General features: G+C 36.4%; 1 protein-coding gene across 5 annotated transcripts in view; it reads left to right on the forward strand.

Annotated features, from left to right (window-relative positions):
- The window catches only part of LRRC28 (leucine rich repeat containing 28), a 60,435-nt gene that overhangs the window by 27,656 nt on the left and 11,676 nt on the right, over positions 1 to 21,103 (forward strand). For 4 of the 5 annotated variants that reach the window (XM_075506291.1, XM_075506293.1, XM_075506295.1 and 1 more), the window contains 3 exons: positions 8,105 to 8,311; positions 14,742 to 14,844; positions 18,470 to 18,645. In XM_075506291.1, coding sequence (XP_075362406.1) covers positions 8,105 to 8,311; positions 14,742 to 14,844; positions 18,470 to 18,645 — 486 coding nt within the window. Of the gene's footprint in view, positions 1 to 500; positions 521 to 8,104; positions 8,312 to 14,741; positions 14,845 to 18,469; positions 18,646 to 21,103 lie in introns of those variants that run through there. The other variant, XM_075506296.1, reaches the window with a different exon arrangement.

Below are 21,103 nucleotides of genomic sequence, written 5' to 3' on the forward strand. Positions count from 1 at the left end.
TCTATGTTTGTCAGAGAGACCAGTCTGTTGTGCTGATCTGAAGTTTTTCCTTTGAAGAAGAAGAAAGGAAAAAGCTGTCCTAGAATTTATAGCCAGGACTGTCCGTGTCTCTGTGGCTTCCTGAGCTATCCCTAATCTCTCTTTAGGATGCTCATTTTGTTTGCCTTAATTTTACACGATTACTGGTTTGTTGTACTTAATCAAAGCAGGGTACTTAAGTAGCCATCTCTAGTTGGCTGGCATCTTGAGTTCAAATTACTAGCTCTTTGTTTTATGCACAAAGTTTTTCTGGAAGGCTTTCCCCCCTCCTTTCCACGCAGTGATATTAGTGCACAGTGAATTGTAGATGATGTGAAGCAGTGAGGATGGTAAGACATAAACAAAACAAGAGAAACACAACAGGTCTCATGCTTTATTCATGTCACATTTGTTTATTTTCATACCACCCAGGGACACCCAGAAAAAGGAAAACAGCTGCTCCTCAAAGGAAAGACAACAGCAAAAATACATCACTTTCTGAGTAAGAGACTTTTCTATAAGGTGCTAGCAGAATTTTTCATGCAATATGAAAGTACCATTCTGTCTCTTCACACTTCATTTTGGCTCCTCTATCCAAAAGTTGGGATATCATTTAATAAAACTGTAGAATAATATTAATATATTAATTTCACATCTATTACTTATTTGTGTAGCAATAGTACCTTGCTGTGGGGCAGTAAAGTACTAGGCAGAGTGCACTAGAACAAAATGAAAGGATAGGTTGTCTCCTTAAAAAAAAAAAAAAACAACCAACCAAAAAAAACCCCAAACAAGCAAAAACCCCAAAATGAAACCAAACCAAAACAACAGCAAACCTGATCGTTTCATGGCCTTGAGTTACCTTTGTGCATAAACAATTTTTTCCCTCCCTATCCCTCTTGCCCTTTCACCCGCCCTTTCCACTTTTCTCGTGTATGTTAATTTCTGGTATTTTTATCATCTGATTTGTTCTAACTGTTCTCATTGAGACCATCAAATTATGGAAGAAAATGGAATTCCAAACCTGCACTGAGGGGAAATACAGAGCACAACCTAATAACCACTCTGGATCTGTGCTCTCTGTCTGGTGCTTCAGTGCTGATGCTGAGGAAAGCACAGAGTGCTGGACCTGTGAAATACAGAAGGCTGCCAGTTCTGTTAATTGAAGCTTAATTATGGTAAAAGATGGGGAACCACTGACCTTTAGAAGAGTTTGACTTAATGAGACCCTCATGCGTGATGTCTGTTTTCAGCCACTTTTAGCTGAACTAAAATTACGGTTTAGCAAGATTGGACTTTAGAAAGCCACTTTTCTCACCTTTGTGAATGTTGGTATAAAATAAATAAGGTTTGGTACTAAATTTGTGTGTGACATTTAGCAAGGTTGAGAAAAAAAGATTCTATTTGGGTATTTTCAGTAGAAGTATGTATTTTTCACTTGGTTTGGGGTTTTGTCTGCTGCTTAAATGTTTTGGAGAAGAGTTAATATAGCTTATGGCTGAAGTAGGTGAAACTGAGAATTGGGAACATCTCTGAGGTGTTACTTACATGACTATGCTCATTCACAAAGACAATCCTGCCCTAGAAAATATTTTTCCCTTTATTTCCAGCCAGGATGTGTGTGTGCAATGCAACCATAAGTATTGCTTTAAAAGTACTAGATTCAAGTTTGATCAGCTGGGATAGAGGCTTTTTTTCATAGAATTTTTATGGGTTTGAATCCATACTCAGCACCTTATTTAAAAACAGGTTATTCATAAAATAGCTGCTGCAGTATCACTATGTCTCTTCTAGTTCCTCTTTTTTTTTTTTCTTAAAATATTGAGCAAATATTAGCCCACATGGGAAAAATACAAGGAAAAAAAATCATCTTCAGGTCTGTTAGGCTTGAGAAACAGAACATTTTTCAAGCTTTCTCACTAACAATACAGTAACAGATCTGCATACAGCAGTGTCAAAATGTAAATGTGGTTCAGTTTGCCTCCCCCTTTCTTTGTCCTTAAATCTAATGATGCTGATTTTCAGTTATGGTCAAACTTCCTTGTTTGAAGATGGCACAGGTCTATCATAAGTGCCAATTTGTGCTAGAAAATTTAATTTTTATAGGCTATGAAATATAAGCTGCGTAGTAGGACAGTAAATGTAATGTAATATATAATAGGCTATTTAATTTGTTTTAACCATCTTAAAATCTATTTAAGTCCTCCTGAGATATCCCAGAGCAGATCTAAAGGAGATCTTTTCCATCAAGCTCTTAGTGATTTAAACTTATATTTCCTGTCCATTACAGTTTTAAACTGATAATAGTATCACAATTCAAATTCACAGGCATGTATAGAGACTTGCATTTTTTTCTAATGGGACAGGTAATAAGCTTTGTAAGTATGAAAGACTTCAAAACACCTTTTAGTCACCACTGCATGGTTTTACAGGTCTAACAGGAAAATGCATCTTGTACTCAGGTTCATGGAAGTTGATTAAAACATTATTTCAAGGGTGAAGTATGGTAGCTACTTTTAGCACCTTCTATTCCTTTCCTGAAGCAACCAACTTTCTTTTTAGACCCCAGGATAGAGAGGGATCACTGGGTGCATGAAGTCCAGTGTTTCACAATCACAGCCAGTCACCACAGCGCTTGATTCTGTAAGGATTCCTAAGAATATGTCCCTCTGGGTAGCACAAGCTGGAAAACATTACTCCATGGTATATAGCAAAGACTTTTAGTACAGAGTGCTGCAGCCTTGGAACAGTGACATGCTGTTGGTATTGCAGGGTGGATGGCAGGCAAGAGAGAGGATCGCCTCCATGTTAGAACCCTTTGGTAGCAGGGTGGTAGATGTAAATGTTTGTATGATGATAGCAAGGTCATCATTATTGCCTACAATACAAAGGTATATTAACATACTTTCTTGCTCCTAATACAATGCTGGCTACATATAGAAGTTGCATTAGTTATTTTCACATTATCCTTAGGTGGTGAACCAGTATAGTCAGTCCTTCTCTTCCTTCATTGTTTCAAGCAGAGGCCTGACTCGCAGCACCTTCTTATCATGCTTATTTTCTGTGGGTTTTTTTTTTAAATTCCATTTCAATCACTTAAGTCTAAAAGTTCTTGCTCTTCTTCCTGTATGATAATTTCATTCTCTATCATATTAGCAGTACTTTAAATGCTTGTCGACAGCAACCCAAAACCTAGTATTTTTTTTTACCAAGGTAGAAAACGGAAATTCTAAACAAAGCAGACCCTTCAAGAACGCCACCGCTAGTAATGTTTTCTCCATCCCAAAAACTTGCCATGAGATGTGATACTTATGTGTTACCATTAACCAAGAAATTTCATCAAAGAAAGATAAGCCAGTATAACATGATTTACATTTGGAAAGATCTGGGTTGCATTTTCGTTCTGCTTTCTATTTATGTTCCAGTCATTGGTTACTCTTGGTTGCTCTTTCCCCTTAGAACAGTTGTTATAAGATACCGAAGAGTGCCGAGTTCACGTTAACAGGGCTTTTTTGAACACAGGTACTACATTTCTTCTCCAACCCTAGGCTGCTATCCCAGAAAATGTCTTATTCATTGAGAATCCTCGTGCCGGAGCTTGCAATTTTGAGATATAACCCATTTTTTCAGTATTCTGGGATAGAAATTTTTTAAGCAGCTTCATTTCATTTTAGTAATGGATGTGGTAATTTTCAGTGCTTTGTCCTTGTTCCCATGAGGTATTCTGTCTCTGTCCTCATACACAGCATTATTCTTACAGGAAAAAATGATGCAAAAAGCTAATTTAGTATTTGGTCTGTTCTCCTAATTTCTACCCCTTGTTGACACCAGTTCTTCATTTCTTGCTCTTTATTTCTTGTTGAGAAACCTTTTGTTTGTCTGTGAGTTCCCATTTTCCTGGCCTCCTGGCAGTTTTCATTTAACTTCTGCGGCCTGACCTCCAAGTGCCAGCTCTCTTTGCTGATCAGTCCCTTTTTCCATTCCTTGTAGGTTCTCTGCTTTCTCTTAATATCCTGCTTTGAGGTGCATTCTCATGCAGGTAGGTCTGTAGCCCTTTCCTGTCCCCTTTTTTCCTTTACTTGGATGGAAAGACTCAGATAGTGTTTGATTTAAAGTAAATCCATGCCTTCCATACACTCAAATCCAATTGTGTATGTGTTTCATATATCTTTGGATGAAATTTTGGGTTATGGCCCCACCGGGAAAGGTGGGATTGCTCTTGAAATGTAAAGAAAACTGTTAGTTATTTTTGAGTTATGCAGCTGGTGAGGCCTGTACCTCCAGAAGGTTAAGGAAGTTTGAATTGCCTTTGGCAATTATTATATGTTGTATAGGCTGCTTACTTCCAGATGGTTTTTTCCTTCATGTAAAACCATGGAAAATAATTTTTAAAACTGCATATAAACCACCAGAATCAGAAATATATTTTTTTCTTTTTTCCCTAATGCTAGGTATGTTTACACAAATACAATCAGTTTTTTTTTTTTAGGAGGTCAATAATTTTGGAAATTTCCTGAAATTCTTTTAAGGTTTCACTTTCTTTTTTTTTTAAAAAAGAAGGTATGCTGATGTTTCTTTTCTCTTTGTGTTGAGAGACAAACCTATTTGGCAGTTTTTCTTTTGAAAACCCAAATGCATATGATGACAGTTCATTTGTCCCTTTCTCCAAGTGGTTGGGAAAGCTATTACCATGAATGCAAAGGCTCCTTTTTGGAGCCACAGTAATCACTACTGAATCTTCATGTTATCAAGGATGAAAAAGATGGATTCATTACTCAATCACTGGCAGTTTTAGAATACAGCCTGAAGTATTTATGTGTATGTCTGTGTCACTGAAACTACCTTCAGAAGGCTGTAGGCAGGACTCTGGGTATAAGCCTGCGTTTAAGAGTCTGTGAAGTAAGGTAGTGTGTGGATTTATAGTCTGTCAGCCACTTTGTGTGTACTATGCCATGAACACATTTGTACCATATGGCCAAGCCACAGAATTGCCCAGTTATATGTGAAGGCAGTAATCTGTGCAGATGGACACGGCTGAAACACTTGGGTCCAAGAACCAGCAAAGGAACTTCACGTTCAGACTTGGGTCTTTCTGAGTTAGAAGTTTAGCAAAGCTACTAAGGATTTTTTGTCTGGCTTCTGATAGTAAAATGGGGCTCAGTGCTCTGCCATGTTGATTTTGATAGTGTTAATCCTAAAGCTAATATAAATTTTAAATTATACATTTATGAATTTCATTTAAATGTCATTGGAACTCCTCAGTGTGGTTTAATGGTGATGTATGCTGCTTGTCTCTTTCTTATCCTTGGGGGCGGTGGGGGGGGGAATCTCTGAATAAAAGTCCCTTCTTTTTCAGTTCTTTTTGTTTTCTTTTCTGAGTCTGCCTGAAATTTCCAAAGTCCACCTCTCATACGTGTCTTCGTGCTTGATGAGGTGATAGCAAGAGAGATTTGTAAGTCTTCCACTGTGTTTGTTAGCCAAGGCATCCTTCAGTATTTATGTTGCAAGACTTCTAAAGCATGGATAATAGTATTTAGTAACTAAAAGCTTGAAGAACTTATTAATGGACTGTTTATATTTTGTGTTATTCCTCTTTATTGTTTTCCTTTGCTTTAATGAGATTGAAACCAATTTAGCGTCATTAGCAAATGTCTGAGCATGTTCTTTAAAATGAGCTTTCAACACTATGATGGGGAGTCTGGGGGTTATATCTTTAATCTGATGGCACTTCAAGTTGTTTGGTTTACTTTTTAGCTTCATCATGGGTCGGTGGGTGTTTCTGTAACATATGGCACTATGTTGAAAGTGGATGTTTACATCTGGTATGCATTGGAAGATTAAGGTAGAGAGGATGAAGTTTTGGGCAAGTATGTGTTTTTTTGGATGAAGGATAAAGTGAGAATACTTTTATTTCCTCTTAGATTTGAAACATATCATTCTAGCAATGCCTTTGAAACTCTGCCAGCTTTGCCAACTGTAACATTTATGGGATTTTGGACCTAAACTGAATCAGAAAACTGTTTTTAGTGGCAGAGAAAAAGGTTAGTGCATGAAAATAGCTAGGCCTATTATTGACTGCATGTGGTCAGTGGTTTGGCCAAATGTAGGTGGCTCTTTTCCTGTCACTGTTTTCAAGCATATGGCTTTGTTTGTGATGAATATAAAACTCTTTAAAAATGAGTTCTACTGCAGTTCTTTTGCACAGTAGTCTTTTGCTATTTAGTAGTGATTATTTTGCTTTTGTCATTAATTTTCAATCTTGTAGTAAAAAAAAAAAACTTTTTAAATAAAGCTTATGATTCCTGTTGACTTCAAAACTAAGAGGTCTGAAGAATGTGGACATCTGTGTATAGCAGCTGCTTCTGTCAGTAATGTTTTATAAAAGGATGCATATACGATGTTGTTGATTCTTTATTGTCGTTAGAGCTGGGATTGTTTGTAGTGGGCAGAAACTCCTTTTAAATGTGCACACACATTTTGTTAAATTAGTGCTTTTGTGAAAATCTCTAATACTGAATTATACCTTCCCTTTTTTCCTTTTATGTTTTCAGTCTTGAAAGTAACATTTACAGCAGTTTTTCCCAAGGTCAGCTTCAGATTTGCCATTTCTTTTTCTTTTTGCCATTGTGTAGAGGATAGCTTGAAATTAACCTAGTGTTTTGTTTTCTTCTTTGGGTGTAGTATACAAGGTGCTACCTCAGAGCTCAGAGAATAGCGAATTTTCTAGCTCCTGCTGCAGAGAGAGCCTAAGGGCACAACAGGTTCTGTTTAGCTTTAACTTAAACAGTGTTACCCTATTTATATCTTTTCAAAAAAATCTGGGTGATAAGAGTTGTGAATTGTGCAGATTGTGGATTGTGTAGATTGTCTGGTGTTTTCAGTGTAGAAAATTCTAGTGAATCTTGTTTTAGCAGCTATCAGATGTGAGAGCTGGTTTCATTCAGCCGAGAGCAAAGTACATTTGGTTCTGCAAGATGTGGAGAACTGCAGTAAGAATTAGGGGCACCAAGCACTTCATGAGTTGGATTCATTGCTGTGAAGTATTCAAAACCAAAGCAAAACTGTTTACAGTTTCCCCATGTTTGGGGAAAATAATTTATAGAATTATCCAATTTTTAGAGTAACTGTAAAAGAATAACCAAATTAACAATGAGAGAACCTGTAGAGCCTTAATGTATTTGTCAGTCAGTTCTTAGAGAAGTGCATCCTGGTCCCACAGGCCAGACACAAGGAGAATCGCTGTGTTGCACAAGTGAGGCTACTTGTGTGATCACATCTTGCAGACTTTTAAGAACTTCATTTAAGAACTACCTACATTAAAAAATTATACAATACTATTTAAAACAGAAAATGTACTTTTAAAATTCTTAATGTTAAAAAAATCTCTAGAAGCTGGAATTATTGCAACTATAGGTTAGAACTTACTGTAATGTCTTCCTACCATATAATATAACAATATAACTTACAGGTTATTAAGAAATTTATTTTCTAATTTAAACTAGGTCTTTTGAATTGTATTATGAAGACAGAGCTGTTGTTCCTAAGCATGCTTGGTGAAAGACTGTCACTAAGCAAGGAGTGCTATACATGTATTTGTAACTCTCATTGCAAGAGAATCTTAAGTAAGGTGGATATAAGCATTGTATCCTCAAATTTAAAAAGAAAAAAAGAATTTGAATTTGCATGAGTTTGGGGTCATGCAAAACACCCTCAATAACAGCAAGCTATGTAATATGTTTTGGTTTGGGTTTTGGGTTTTTTTTTTTTTCTAGTTCTGATTTAGGACCAGGAAACTGCTTGATACTTTTGACAGTAGCAATTGTCACAATGCAGGAGTGCTCTATCTTGAGAGATCTCATATTTAAACATACTGCCTAACTAATAACTGTTCCTCATCAAAAATATTTGAAATATGAAGATGATGGAGATTATTAGTATCCGTTCTGAACACAGATTGATATCTTAAGAGAAAAACAGAACAGCTAACTGATGACCTTTATTTTTTATTTGTGAGGTATTTTTTTGTGGTCTTGTTTGTGAAAATAGTTACAGTAATAATTCTCAATGCCTCCTGTTTGGATTGTAGAGGTTGGAGACCTGAGGGAGCTGCAAACGCTGGACATTTCAACCAATTGTTTGATAACGTTACCTGAAAGGCTGCATATGTGCCTTTCGCTGCAGTACTTGACTGCAGACCGAAACCACCTGTGGTATGTTCCCCGCCACCTGTGCCAACTACCAAGCCTCAATGAGCTCTCCATGGCTGGAAACCGCCTTGCATTTTTGCCACTTGGTGAGTCACCACCATCATTGGGCTGGGGGGTGGGTCAGAGAAGAGACAGGCAAACAAACTTTCTGTCCCAAAAAGAAAAAAAGGCAACAAGTGATTTTCTTTGGTGGTCCCTACAAACTCTGTTTATGGAGTCATCACAGTGATCATATTGTTGGAAGATATGTTAATCAACAACAAAAAAAATGCAGGTTAAGGTTTCATGTCTGTTTTAAAGCAATAGGACAGCTATCAAATTTGCTTTATTTTTAGCTAACTGAGGGGGAAAAAAGTTTAAATGATGTTGTGTTTAAATATAGTACTATGTAATCTGAGTTCCACCACTTTGGGTAATGATCTGTTTCTGTGTGCTGGATCTGATGATTTAACTAAGATTCTTCAGCTAGGCTTTAAAACTTGCTGTGGAATCCCAGTAACTCCACAGAAATTATTTTTCATCATTAGGAATGTCAATACTGCATAATCTAGCGAAGGCTTAGTTTGTGCAGTATACAGGCATCCATCAAAACTTCCACGGTAGTAGCACAGGAAAGAATTTATCTGCCTTTCTCTCAACCCTTTTGAAGTTTGGAAGTGTCGAAGCAGGTCTTCAAGAGTAGGAGGTGCAGTCGGTGTGTGGTCGTTTGTTGTGGGAAGTAGTTGTGTTGTCAGTAAGTGCGGACTGTATATTATGTTTGTGAAAAGAAGTCCTCTATCCTGTGTTTGTTACTTTTTAGCCCTGCCACAGGCTAATCTCTGCTGAAACACAGACACACATGCAGATCTGTCATGTCATTTGAATAGCCATTAATAGTTTTTCTAGAATACAGTCAGAGTTTGGTGTTAATTAGGTGCAGATGAAGTTATGATAATCACATTGAAAAGAAGCTTAAAATTGAGGTGGCTAAAAATAAGATAATTTCTAAATTAATTACATTGTATAGGTTTAACTTAATTTTTTCAGTACTAGCAATTTAGTCTTTAAAGAAGTTTATGATCTTTCTGATTTTCTTAGCACCTTAGTTTATATTGCAGGAAAGTAAGTGCAAATAATGTCTCCAGACATAGTGTTTGAGTTATGTCCCAACATACGTCATTATATAAATGAAAAAAGGAGTTCCAGGATGCATCATCCAGATTCCATAGTACTAAAACAAGCAAAGTAACGTCCCCTATTTTGGCAAATATTTCTAACTTCATTTCATGAGACAAGAAGTTGAATCTTTTTAATTTTGCAAAAATAAGATGCTGTTCAGTAAGATGAGATGTGAAATATTAAAGGGTAAAAGTTTTTGCTACATTTGCACTAGTAGCTTATCTGTGAGTGAGCTGTGACCTGGATGAGCCATAGATCTGCTGAAGTGTTTTAAGTTCAAAAGGAGGAAATAAATCTCTAATATAATGACACACCTTCTTTTTTTCTTTATTTTTAGACTCAAATTCAAAACATTCAAAAGGAACTTTTAAAATAATGGGTAACATCAAAGACTGTCAATTGACCTTGTTCAGTAGTTCTTAATAGTGACTCACTGGTGAACATTTGGAGATAATTTGCTGTCTGTGGATATGAAACTGAATCATAAATCCTAGAGTTCAGAGGAAAAGCAGCACAGTATAAATGTAAATGTTTAATCCTTCCTCTGAAGAATCAGAAGGCTTCAGAGTGGTCAAGATGTGATGAAATAAAGTAGAAGAGAGAGTTAGTGCACTGAAAAGCAAAAAGATTAAATCAATTTTCTGTTGTATGGGAAAATATTTTTCTTGGAGTATTACTGAAGTTAAGGCATAACTGTAGCATTATTTCTGCTAGCTGCACATGTTGGTTAATGGGTTTTTTTGTGTGTGTTCTTACATCCAACTTCACTTTACTAGTTAATGACTGAGTAAGGATGTTAAATAACAATGAAAGATACTGTAGAAATATCTACAAGTGATATTCAAGCAAGAATTGTCAAACAATTTTTTTTTCAATTTGGGAGTTGAGTTGAGAGGCAGACATTTTATTCATCTCCTGACAGAATGGGGTTTTTTTCTCATTATTAGACATGTCCATGTTAGAAGAAATATGTTTGGAACACATTGCTTAATGCTTTTTAAAGTGTGATTTACTTTATTTATTTCATATGGTGGTTGACATCTGCTATGCCAAGGAATCCATTCTTCCTCATCTAAGTGTGTCCTTTGTAGCTGCCAGTAGAGCCTCTTGTTAAGTGTAATGGAAATCTGCATTTTCCTGTTCATAGATTGATAGGTGTAAGATTTATTCCAGCAGTAGCACAGTACTTTCACAGCACTGCTGGATAGTTTTGTATGTAGTTTTTTGTCCTGTACATTCTTTTAAGTTTGCGGGCACATGTGTCTTAAGGAAAAAAAAAAGTGTAACACTATTAATCAGTTTTACAAAATACGATAAAAATACCTGATGCCACTCTCTGACTTTCACAACTGGTACATAAACAAGCAGATGGGTAAACAATAATGAATTAGTCATTTGTTCTGCAGAATACGCTTAATTCTTGGATATGGCAGTATTTTTAAAAAATTACTATTTTTCAGCTGTTGAATATTCCAGTTTATATTCAAAGAAACAAGACTGCGTGGATCTGAGCCTTTGGGCCTTCCTAATAAATTTATTTAAAAACAAACAAACAAACCAAAAACAAACAAAAACCAAATTGTGTGTGTAAGTTGAACTGGAAACTGCATCCTGGACAGCCCTGTTATTGTCAGGGTAGCTTTTATGCTGCCCTAATAAATGGTCTTAGGAATTCTGTTCTTGAATGGCAGATGGAACTACTGATCATTTTATATCAATGTACTTACAACATAAATTATCCTTTGATAGAAATTACCGTTAGCAAATGCTCCAATGCCTGAAAACAAATTCCATTGCAAGCAGAAATTTGAATCTGATGATATTGCAAAAATAAAAATGATTTATGTAATAAAGTACAAATATAATTAAAATAGGCCATAAATTCTCAAGTGTACTGGCAGTACAGGGGATGTTATGACAGCAAATATTCAGTGTTATATCACTTTATTGAGGGTTTATGTGCACTTTTTGTTTAGAAAATGGGGCTAGTAATTATCAGTGCACAGTAAACAAAGGTCTTATTCTACCTCAGTATATGCTGCTTTTGTGTCCTTGCCCTCACAGTATGGTTAAAAGAGCATCAGTGCAGACACACAAGAGCTTTTGTTCCATCTTCAGCCATGTGGAATGCATATGCCAGGGCCCTGAGGTTAAAAAAAAAAAGGGGGGGGTGGAGGAAGAAAAAAAAATTAGAATTGGGGTTTGTTCAGGACTCATGGCATTTGGTCATTTCTGGGAGAAAGGTCTTTGATCTGGGATCCTGGAAGGAGGAAAGTGGAAATGTTTTAGAGGCAGTACAGTGCTTGCAAAAGCCACATGAAAACCTTCTTTGTAGCTTTAGCCTTTTCATAGATGGACAGCTTCCTTATTTTACAAAGTTCTTCAGAAGCGTGTTTTTTAGAGAACTTTTAACAATATTTGTTGACTGATATAAGACATAAAAATTAATGTGGATGGGATACAAAGAGCTTTTTAAAGTGATGATTTATTTAAATTTAAACTTTATGGGTAGTGTTTGAAACTGGAAAAAAATCTTTTGGGGACTAGAAGATGCTCGGTTATTTAATGCAAAGAAACTATATCAAAGGAACATTTATAGTTACAGGCTATTTGGCTTTGGGAATTGAATTTTTCCTACTGAGATATTTTGTCTAACATCCAAAAATTTGCTTTAATTACCTAGGAAATGCAGTCAACTCAGAACTTAGAATCTAAACATAGCATAAGATAAAGACAGAGGGAAGAGATGAGATGCAGCCTAACTCCCCCCTCGATGCATATGAAAAGAACAGCTTTAGGGCTTTTTTTGACTTGCCTGATTTTCAGCCTATTTGCATACATCTGTGTAGAAATGAGCAAGACGAGCCTCTTAAAAATTTTTTTCCATTCTCTAAATTAATAAGTTAAACAGTAGCACATTCAAGCTACCCCAGCAACCCATAGTTTTCTGCTCTTCTCAGTGTAATTGGCTTCTGCAACATGAGGCCATATTCTCTCAGCGTTAGGTGTGCCATGCATATGCTATCTGCTTTAAATTTTATTGGCTGATTCTTTTTCAGCCTTACAATATTTTATGGTGTTATAGTGCCTCAGTATTGCAATATTTTTATTCATTGTAGGATAACAATGTTTTTGTTTCATCTAAAAATATCCCAGAACTTTACTAAACTATTTTCAGCCCTGCAATACTGAGCCAAAATAAATCATCTTTTTGAGGTGTTAGCTCATAAAGATGCTCAGCAGCATCTCACAGCAGCGCCCATCAGTCAGCAGAGATATTTGTACTTGCTTCTTGGGGCAGGACAGTTGATGGATGCAGCAGATAGCTCTGCAAACTAGAATGTCTTTGGGACAGGGTCAAAGAAGCATGTGATGGTTGAACATGTCCCCTAATGTCCAGTGACTCCGGTTTGAACAAAGCCCAGATTATGGTCCCTGAAACCTCCATAGACTGTTGCAGGGCAAGTGCCTGTATTTAAAAAAAAAAAAAAAAAACAAAAAAAAAAAACAAAAAACAAAAGTCAGTTTTTCTGTGTTAACACTTTATTTCAGAAAAGGAATCTACTTGTTTTCTGTTGGTATCATCGCTTGTTCTTTATATCAAAGATTTGATAACGTGACACTCTGAAGCTCCTCCTCAGCGTGAGCTTTTAAGGTTTCTGGTGCTTACAGCTGCCATTCAAGTGGGTGACAGCTGAAGACATTCAGTATATTTTAAGATGGCCAAATGTTTGGGGGGGGATCACTCAAAATACCATTTGCTTTATCTGTACTAAGTGGTGTCCAGAGCTCTTGTGTACAATAGAACTATTCAATAATAAAGAAGGGATTGTATTACCTATTGTCATAGTAGGGAATAAGATCATTATTCCAAATAGAATTTCTGAATAGAAATATCATGGAAATTGTTTTAATTTTTATTCTGTTCTTGGCCACGATTACAAAAGGGACAGAAGCTATGCTAATTTCTCTGGTTATCCTTTATGCTGACCAAGGTAATTGACAGTTGATAAAGATGGGAAGTCAGAATTAGTCAATATTGGTATCGTCTTGCAACGTGGCTGATTCAGCCAAATGCTTGTTTATCTTGCTTAGTTTCTATAACATACTCATAAAAGTTTAAGAAGTTGAGAGGCATACAGACTTTTTTTGTATTATTTTTTCATAATGCAATTCGTCTGGGTTGCAGCTATCCCCTCCCAGGCAGAGAGGCTTTCAAACATTGTTCGCTTGGTTTGTGCTTTGTATTAAATGCATATGTCTTTTCCTAACACAGTATCTCGAACAGCATAGGAACTACAGATGAAATGGGCTGCCCAGATGATCTTACATGTCAGCTTTCTTGCCAGTTCAAAACTCTTTTAGACCATTCTTTTTAGTTCACTGTTTGGTTTGTCTTTTTATATGTCTCACATAAGCATGTTTTTCACTTCTTTTGATAGCAGACAGTTTTACCACTGACTAGATCTTGCTGATGAGCAAAATTCTTGTTTCCGACAATTCTTTAGAGAAGCCTGAATTTTCCCTTTTAATTTTGCTCCATTTTCCCACTTCAATTTTCTAAACAAAATAAAATTATACCATACCTATCTGCTCCTATCTGGAGGTATGTTAATATATTTCTAGTCTGTGAAGGTATTCCTTAAACATGCTGTACTTGCTTCTTTTGACTGCCAGCCATGAATATTTTAACAGAAATAATGTAAGAAGCACACCTTCAGATGTATTGATCATTTACTTGTAGCCACAGCTTTTGTTGTATAATATTCTGCAGTTTAATGCTTGTATATCTTCTTGTGTTCTGTAATTTACTGCATCACACAGAGTTGTTTCTGAACGATTACTAGTTGTATTTGGTTATGGCTAATGTAATCAAACAAGTATCTCTTCTTGGAGAAAAGAAAGAGTGGGACGGACCACATTCTTGTTTGTCTTTACCACTTTACCAAAGATAGTGAAGCTGTGATTTCAGTGACATGAGGCCAGTTAATGAAAGCAGGTTTGACCTTATGAACTTGAAGTATGCACTGTAGATTTGAAATCAATTGTCCCTTGGCTTCTTCAAACTGACTTTGGAGTTTGTCAATGTTAAATTTTAATTATTTATAATGGGATTTTCAGGGCTACTGAAAAGGGGTTTTGTTTTGTTTTAGTAATTTTAAATGCTATTTTCTAAACAGCTTTTCACCTCATCCATAATAAAATCATTGGCTGAAGTTTTACAACTGAGAAGTACTAATTTATGTTTGCTTACATTGAGTCTGATTAGTTTATTTATAATTAAAGAGAATTGCTTTGCTTATAATTGTCACTATGTCATCCCTTCTCCCTCTGACTTTTCTTGTTTTCTAAACCCAGATTTAGGTCGTTCTCGGGAGCTGCAATATGTTTATGTGGATAACAATATTCATCTGAAAGGCCTCCCATCTTATCTGTATAATAAAGTCATTGGTTGCAGTGGGTAGGTATGAATTAATTCAGATGTCTTGCATACCTGTAAATATCTTCCTGTGTGATACAACTGATATTTTTTTGGTGCGTGATTGATTCAGAACTGATGTTACTTTGAGGGGATTACGGCATCTCCCAGTTCTGTTTTATTTTTGTAGTAAATCTTCTGTGTTAATTGCCAACTTTCAATATTTTAGTATTAAGCCGTAACAGACAGTGCTGTTATTCTGAAGGAATTTGTAATGATAATGTAAGGCCTAAAGCTGAATCCTAGCTGCATTTAAAGGTTGGCCAAAAATGTAGGCTTACAGAATTTCCAGAACTAAAGAATGAACAAAATTTTTTTTTAATGTGTTGCAGCATCTATCTAGTTCTTAAGTTCTCACATTTCTGTAAGTTATGGGCCATATATTGGAATGTCACATGCAGCTCCTTCACTCATTTTACATCCCACTATCAGTTTCTTGTAGGTCTTGGTACCTACTAACTAAAATAAGTTACTTTTTTTAGGAATTATGGACTGACAGGTATATTTTTACATGTGCATTTTAAAAATATCCTAGGCTGTTTCATGTTTGTGGTTAGGATGTGAGAAAAAAGTGGTCTGTCTAGGACACTAGCTTAATTCTTTCTGCACTGACACTAGCATAAATTAGGATCAGCACCACTGATGAATGGAGCCTTACTGGTGTAAAACTGATCAGAAGAGGATTGTCCCCATTACCATCTAATTATAAATTTCTGGTATGCTCGCTCTCAGCAAATCTTGCATTAAATATAAATTCCCTCTCTACAGCCTGCACTCTACTGCAATATGTGAGATGCTGAGTCTTGGCATTTTAAGGTTTTTCTAATATTCCCGTGTCAGCTGGTTGTGTGATATTTAAATACTTGCAGTTGGATTATAATTCTGCTGAACTGTGTGCAGTCTCAAGTTTCTACTAATTTTGTTTTTCAGGAAAAATAATTTCTAGCTTTTGTTCTTTCAGAACTGATTGTAAATTGTAAGACAGACATTAAATTGACCTAAAGGTAATAGAACTGTATTGATTGTGACCATTGATTGTGACCAAAAACACTAGTGACAATGCAGGAAATGTTCCAACAAGTTTGGTCCAACTGTCCTGCCTATTTCAGGTGATTTTAAACAACTATGTCTTTTTTTTTTTTTTTTTAAACGTTTTAAGTCCTTATTTATACTCAGTCAAATAATTTTATCTTTGCACTGACCTTTGTGAAGATATTACCAGTTCTTTCTGCTGTCATTACATGTACATTGCTGGTCAGGCTAGCTGCTAGTATCTCTGATAGAGAATATTCTGAATCTAGTACAGAAGAGACCAAAAAAGTTGCAAGTGTTGCAATGAAATTAATTCTTGTAATGCTTCTGTGGAATGAAAAAATGATGATAATTTTTTCCTTAATAATAAAGAATTAAAAACAATATTTTTAGTAAGCAAAATAATATTTGTATTTGTGTACCAAACAGGTATTTGTCTTTATGTTGCAAAACCATCTTGAAACATCATAGATTATTTTTAAGGAACACTTTCAACATAGGAAGAGCACTTTATATATACTATTAAGAAACCAAAGGTTTTATTTCATAATCTGCTGAGTGATGTTAAAATAGTGTAATAATGGTCATGTGAAAAATTTCTATGTTCTTTCCAAGAACGCATTAGTAACCAGTGCAAGGTTTTCATGGGTCAGGCAAGAGTTGAAGATCCAGGCTTCAGTGCTCTGTCTGGTCATCCACTGGAGAATAAAATCTGACATGCTGCTGTTACTAACATAAAGCTAGATTTCTGAAAATAGAATATAAATTGCATTGTGTAAGTAATGAATCTCTGTCTGGGAATCCTGCAGTCAGACTGACTGAGAAAGTCTTTTATGTAAGAGGTGATGATCTCAGCACTCAAAATAAATTTTGATCTTATTTTTTGCAGATTGGATTTCATAGTCTCCAGCTAGGTATCTGTCAGTCTTGTTGAAGGCAGCCAATAGGTGGTCACAGCTTTTTTTTTCCCCAGTTATTTATTCACCAGGGTTCTTCTGCAGCTCCATTTTTTTCCAGCTAGTTAGACCATCCTCTCTTCCACTTTTTAACCTCCATGGATTTTGTGTGGGGTTTTTTTTTTTTAATTCTTTGTTCTTGCACCCAGTATTACTTGTAGGTTGAGATTCATTCCCCAATCTATCCTGATTTAAGGGTGTATATCTCTTAGATTATTCCTCTGATTGTCTGTTTTGCTTGTTTACCTTGTTATTCAGTGTTGTGGTCAGGCATTAATAGCCTCACCCTTTATGTAAAGTAGACCAAATGGCCCAGCTCTGAACTGCAAACTGTAGTGAGTTTATGGGTGTGTCTTCTAGCTAGGTTGGTAAGGGGTTAATCCGCTTGAAAATACAACATTATAGACTTATTTGTTGTGATAGCTAAGTCATTGGGTATGGATTGCTGGGGAATGGATTGTTGGAATATTGGATCTCTGAATTCCCAATTATATTTTAACCCCATTAATGGTCTGTGGGAAAGCATTAAATATTTAACAAGAGGTTTATTGACTTGCTGTTTGATGCTGCTCTTTTTTTGCTTGTTTCTCTGGGCTGTTTTTCCTTTAATCAGAGGAGATGAGATTCTTTGTTATCAGAGAAGTACTATGAGGTTTCTTTCACATCTGATAAGGTTGAGCATAGTTACCTCAGTTTTAGGTCCAGTATCTGGGAAGGCTGACAAATTTGTGTTTCTGTTCCGTTTGTTAGGACTGGCCCTAACAAGTTGCTCTTGGCTTCAAATTTAAGTTGTCATAAACAATTCCGATTCCCCTCTTGACTTTCCCAACCTCTTAGTAGAATTTTCCTATGCGTGTCTCTTTGGTATGATAGCTTGCAACAGGGATCATGTAAAGAGTTGTTATTTTTACTACAAACTAAGTTTCTCTCCTTGGATCCAAATAACTTTCCTTTTCCTTACATGATTTGGGAAGGACAAGGCTAGTAGACTTACTAGGGTATCTTCCCACTGTAGCTTAGGCTGTTCTTTTCATTTTTCCTTCACTCACCCCACACACACCCTACAAGGGAGCTCTGTGGATGGGGAAAGGTATAGTACAGAATCACCCCGTGGCACTTAAATGATATTTTTGGGTGGTTGTAGTTTGCCTCACATATTATAGTTGAGAAATCCATTACCATTCTCAACTCGTTGATCCAAGATACAGGAAGCCAACTGTTAGGTATGAAACTGCTCCCCTATGTAAAATATTTAGTAATAATGGCATTCAGAGGCTAAAAGAGATTAGCATGTTAGCAAAGTAAGGGACACGTAGTGCACTTGGTTCACCTCCCTGGGATTGTGTTCTCATTTCTCCAGCTTTTGAATGTTATTTGATAAGTAAAGACCTCCAGATGTCCCATGACTAGCACATCACAGAAGGTGGGAATCTATAGAAAGTGTGTGTCAACATGTATTGCACTCTGCAAGGAATCCTTGAAGGGTGCTGCACTGAAGAACAGTATTGGACATCTGGGCATCAAGCATATTGGGTTGGTCATCTGGGTTTCCCCATAAAGTTACTTTTTTTTTATTTTTTCCCCCCTAACCACTTTCTAAATGTCTTCTGTCCTTCTAGTTGTGGTTCTCCAATTCAAGTTTCAGAGGTGAAACTGCTCTCTTTTTCATCGGGCCAATTAACTGTGTTCCTGCCAGCAGAGGTGAAATCTATAGGGACAGAAACAGATCATGTGCTGCCTTTGCAAGAACTGGCCATGAGGACCCTCTATAACACCTACTACAGATTTTTAAAAGGTATGAAATTGCTGCATTCTTCAGATTACAGAAAGAATGGAAGTGCTTTTCTGGCAGTGATAGGAACATTTCAAATAGCTCTTCAAAGAGCTGTGCAAGGATTAATATTTTAAAAGATTTATTTAATAAAATTATGTTTGAAATACTGTATTAGAACAAAAATGTCCAATATCAAAAAACAGAGATCCAAAGACTATTTCTAAGGTTGAGTGGTGCTTACAAATGGTTTCTTTCTTGAGGGCTGCATAAAGAAGGATGCTTTTTGCAGGAGAAACTCTTTAATGGAAATAGGAGATGTGAAGTACAGTTCCTGAGGCAAGATTAGATGCATCAGCCAACAATGCAACTTCTTGCCAGGCAGCACACTCCTAAACTGGCAGACTTGTTATACATAAGGCAAAAGAAATGCCAGCAGCCCTTGGCCATTTCAGTACAGTGTGACAGCTGAGCTGTTTTAGTTCTGCCCCAATTCAGACTCTTTGCTGTGAAGTGGCCCTTGGCTCATCTGGTTATGCATCGTGCAATCACATGAGTTAGCAATATCTGATGATAACCTGCAGATTCAGATTTTGTCAGATTTAGATGTATTGTGACTCCCCCTTTTCGTGGCATCTTGGGAATTCATCAGCTTTAGAGGTGAAAGTAGAAAGCAGAAGGGTAGAGAGTTACAATGGAAAGATTGGAGGGTTTATGATAAGGGTCACTTGTACCATGGCCACTGGAGTAAATCATAACTGCTGAACTATTGCTTTGCCAGGAAAAGTGTACAAGGAGGTCTGCAGTAAATACACTGTAGGGAAGACGCTTCATGTTGAGGGGTGGGATAACCATACAAGCCTGTGTTCATAGGATACAGCACTGCTTTGTGGAGAATGTATTTACTGACATAGAGAACATATTAATTGATCAGTTTTCAGTTGTGTATTTTTTATATTTCTGCATATGGAAGGGAGGTTTTTAGTTGTTTAGTATCAGGATATCACCTGCACCAAAATTACACAATAATGAATGCTGTTTCATTTTGATTTGCAAAATTCTAGTCTTTGTAAAGGAGTTTGAGAACATCAGGTATAAGATCTTTTGAATCAACAGTAACTACTTGTCTCACCCAGTTGTGACTTGCACAATAATTTCTGGAATATGACCGTGTGAATGTGGTTCCTGAAGACGCTGGTGAAGTTTGGTTTGGGAATAGCAAGATAGCATTGCAAAATCAATTTAAGAAATGGTTTGTAGATGGTTTATACAAGGCTGTGAGGATTATATCTAGTTGCAGCCAAGGTGCAGAACCTGAAAAAGACAGTGAAACATCTTTTTAAACTATCTTGCCTACTTCTAGTTTGCTACACTGTACTATGTAGTCTCTTTATATATTTATATATACATACACATATATATCTTATTCTGAATGACGTTATTAAAGACTATGTGTGTTACCACTGGTGACACCCACATTTCAGTGAGGCAGGAGTAATGCATACTTCAGACAGGTGTAAGATAATAGTGTGCTGGGGAAGCAGGTGGCACATATGATTAAAGTAGCAGATTTGATCTATCACTGCCTAAATTTGCAGTTTCAAGGGTGCTGTTAAATATTTGATGGCTGCTAGGTAAGCATGACAGAAGTGACTGGACTACTTTTCCTCAGTCTTTGCTTGGCTACAGAATGTGACCTTTTCCTTCTGATGCAAATGTACTGTTCGTCATGCTTGTCATCTCAATTGAGGCTGTTGTGGTACATTGTGTATGGGGTTAAACCTTACAGTGTTTGAAAGATGAAACTAGTCTGATATCACAAAACTGATTTATCAGATACTGCATCTTGTCTTGATTAGTCAGCACCTAAACTCATTCACCTGTCTTGGCTGTGTCTCAGTTTTTAGATGGAGATTAGCATGTTGGTTTTAAATTATAAAACACTATGTGGCTTGGGCCAAGCCTGAGAAAATGATTGCTCTTTCCCATGAAAAGACCCTGGAGTCCCTTCTGGTGAAAATGATGGCATCTTGTAAACTGTGGGGGCACACTTAAGAGATTATGAATGTATTGATCTTTTTAGAGTGGTCTCTTTGGTTGGACCTGTGAGAATTACGCTGGGCTGGATTGTATTTCAAGTAATTCTAAGTATTTCAGATCCCTTTTTGCTGATGGTGGGGTTTGGGCTTTTTAGTGAGCTTAGTTATCCTGCTGGGTCGGTTGCTGAAATGTTTTGGTAAAATACTACTGATGTCCTTTTCAGAATTTTGTGTTGTTATTAATTACTAAACAGCTGTCTAGATGATCTTTGTGTCTAAAAATGCTTTATGATATATTACTGGGTTTTATTATTTGCTTGAGCTATAATATTTTCACCTGGGTATTTGGGCCCAGTTAATCTTATGCCCACAGATGCTAAACTTACGCTTTTAACTTTTTGAACTTATACATGGAAAGCACCATGTGCTTCACCCTAATTGTG

The sequence above is a fragment of the Mycteria americana genome, chromosome 6 (assembly GCF_035582795.1).
Source record: "Mycteria americana isolate JAX WOST 10 ecotype Jacksonville Zoo and Gardens chromosome 6, USCA_MyAme_1.0, whole genome shotgun sequence".
In the NCBI taxonomy this organism is placed as follows: Eukaryota; Metazoa; Chordata; class Aves; order Ciconiiformes; family Ciconiidae; genus Mycteria; species Mycteria americana.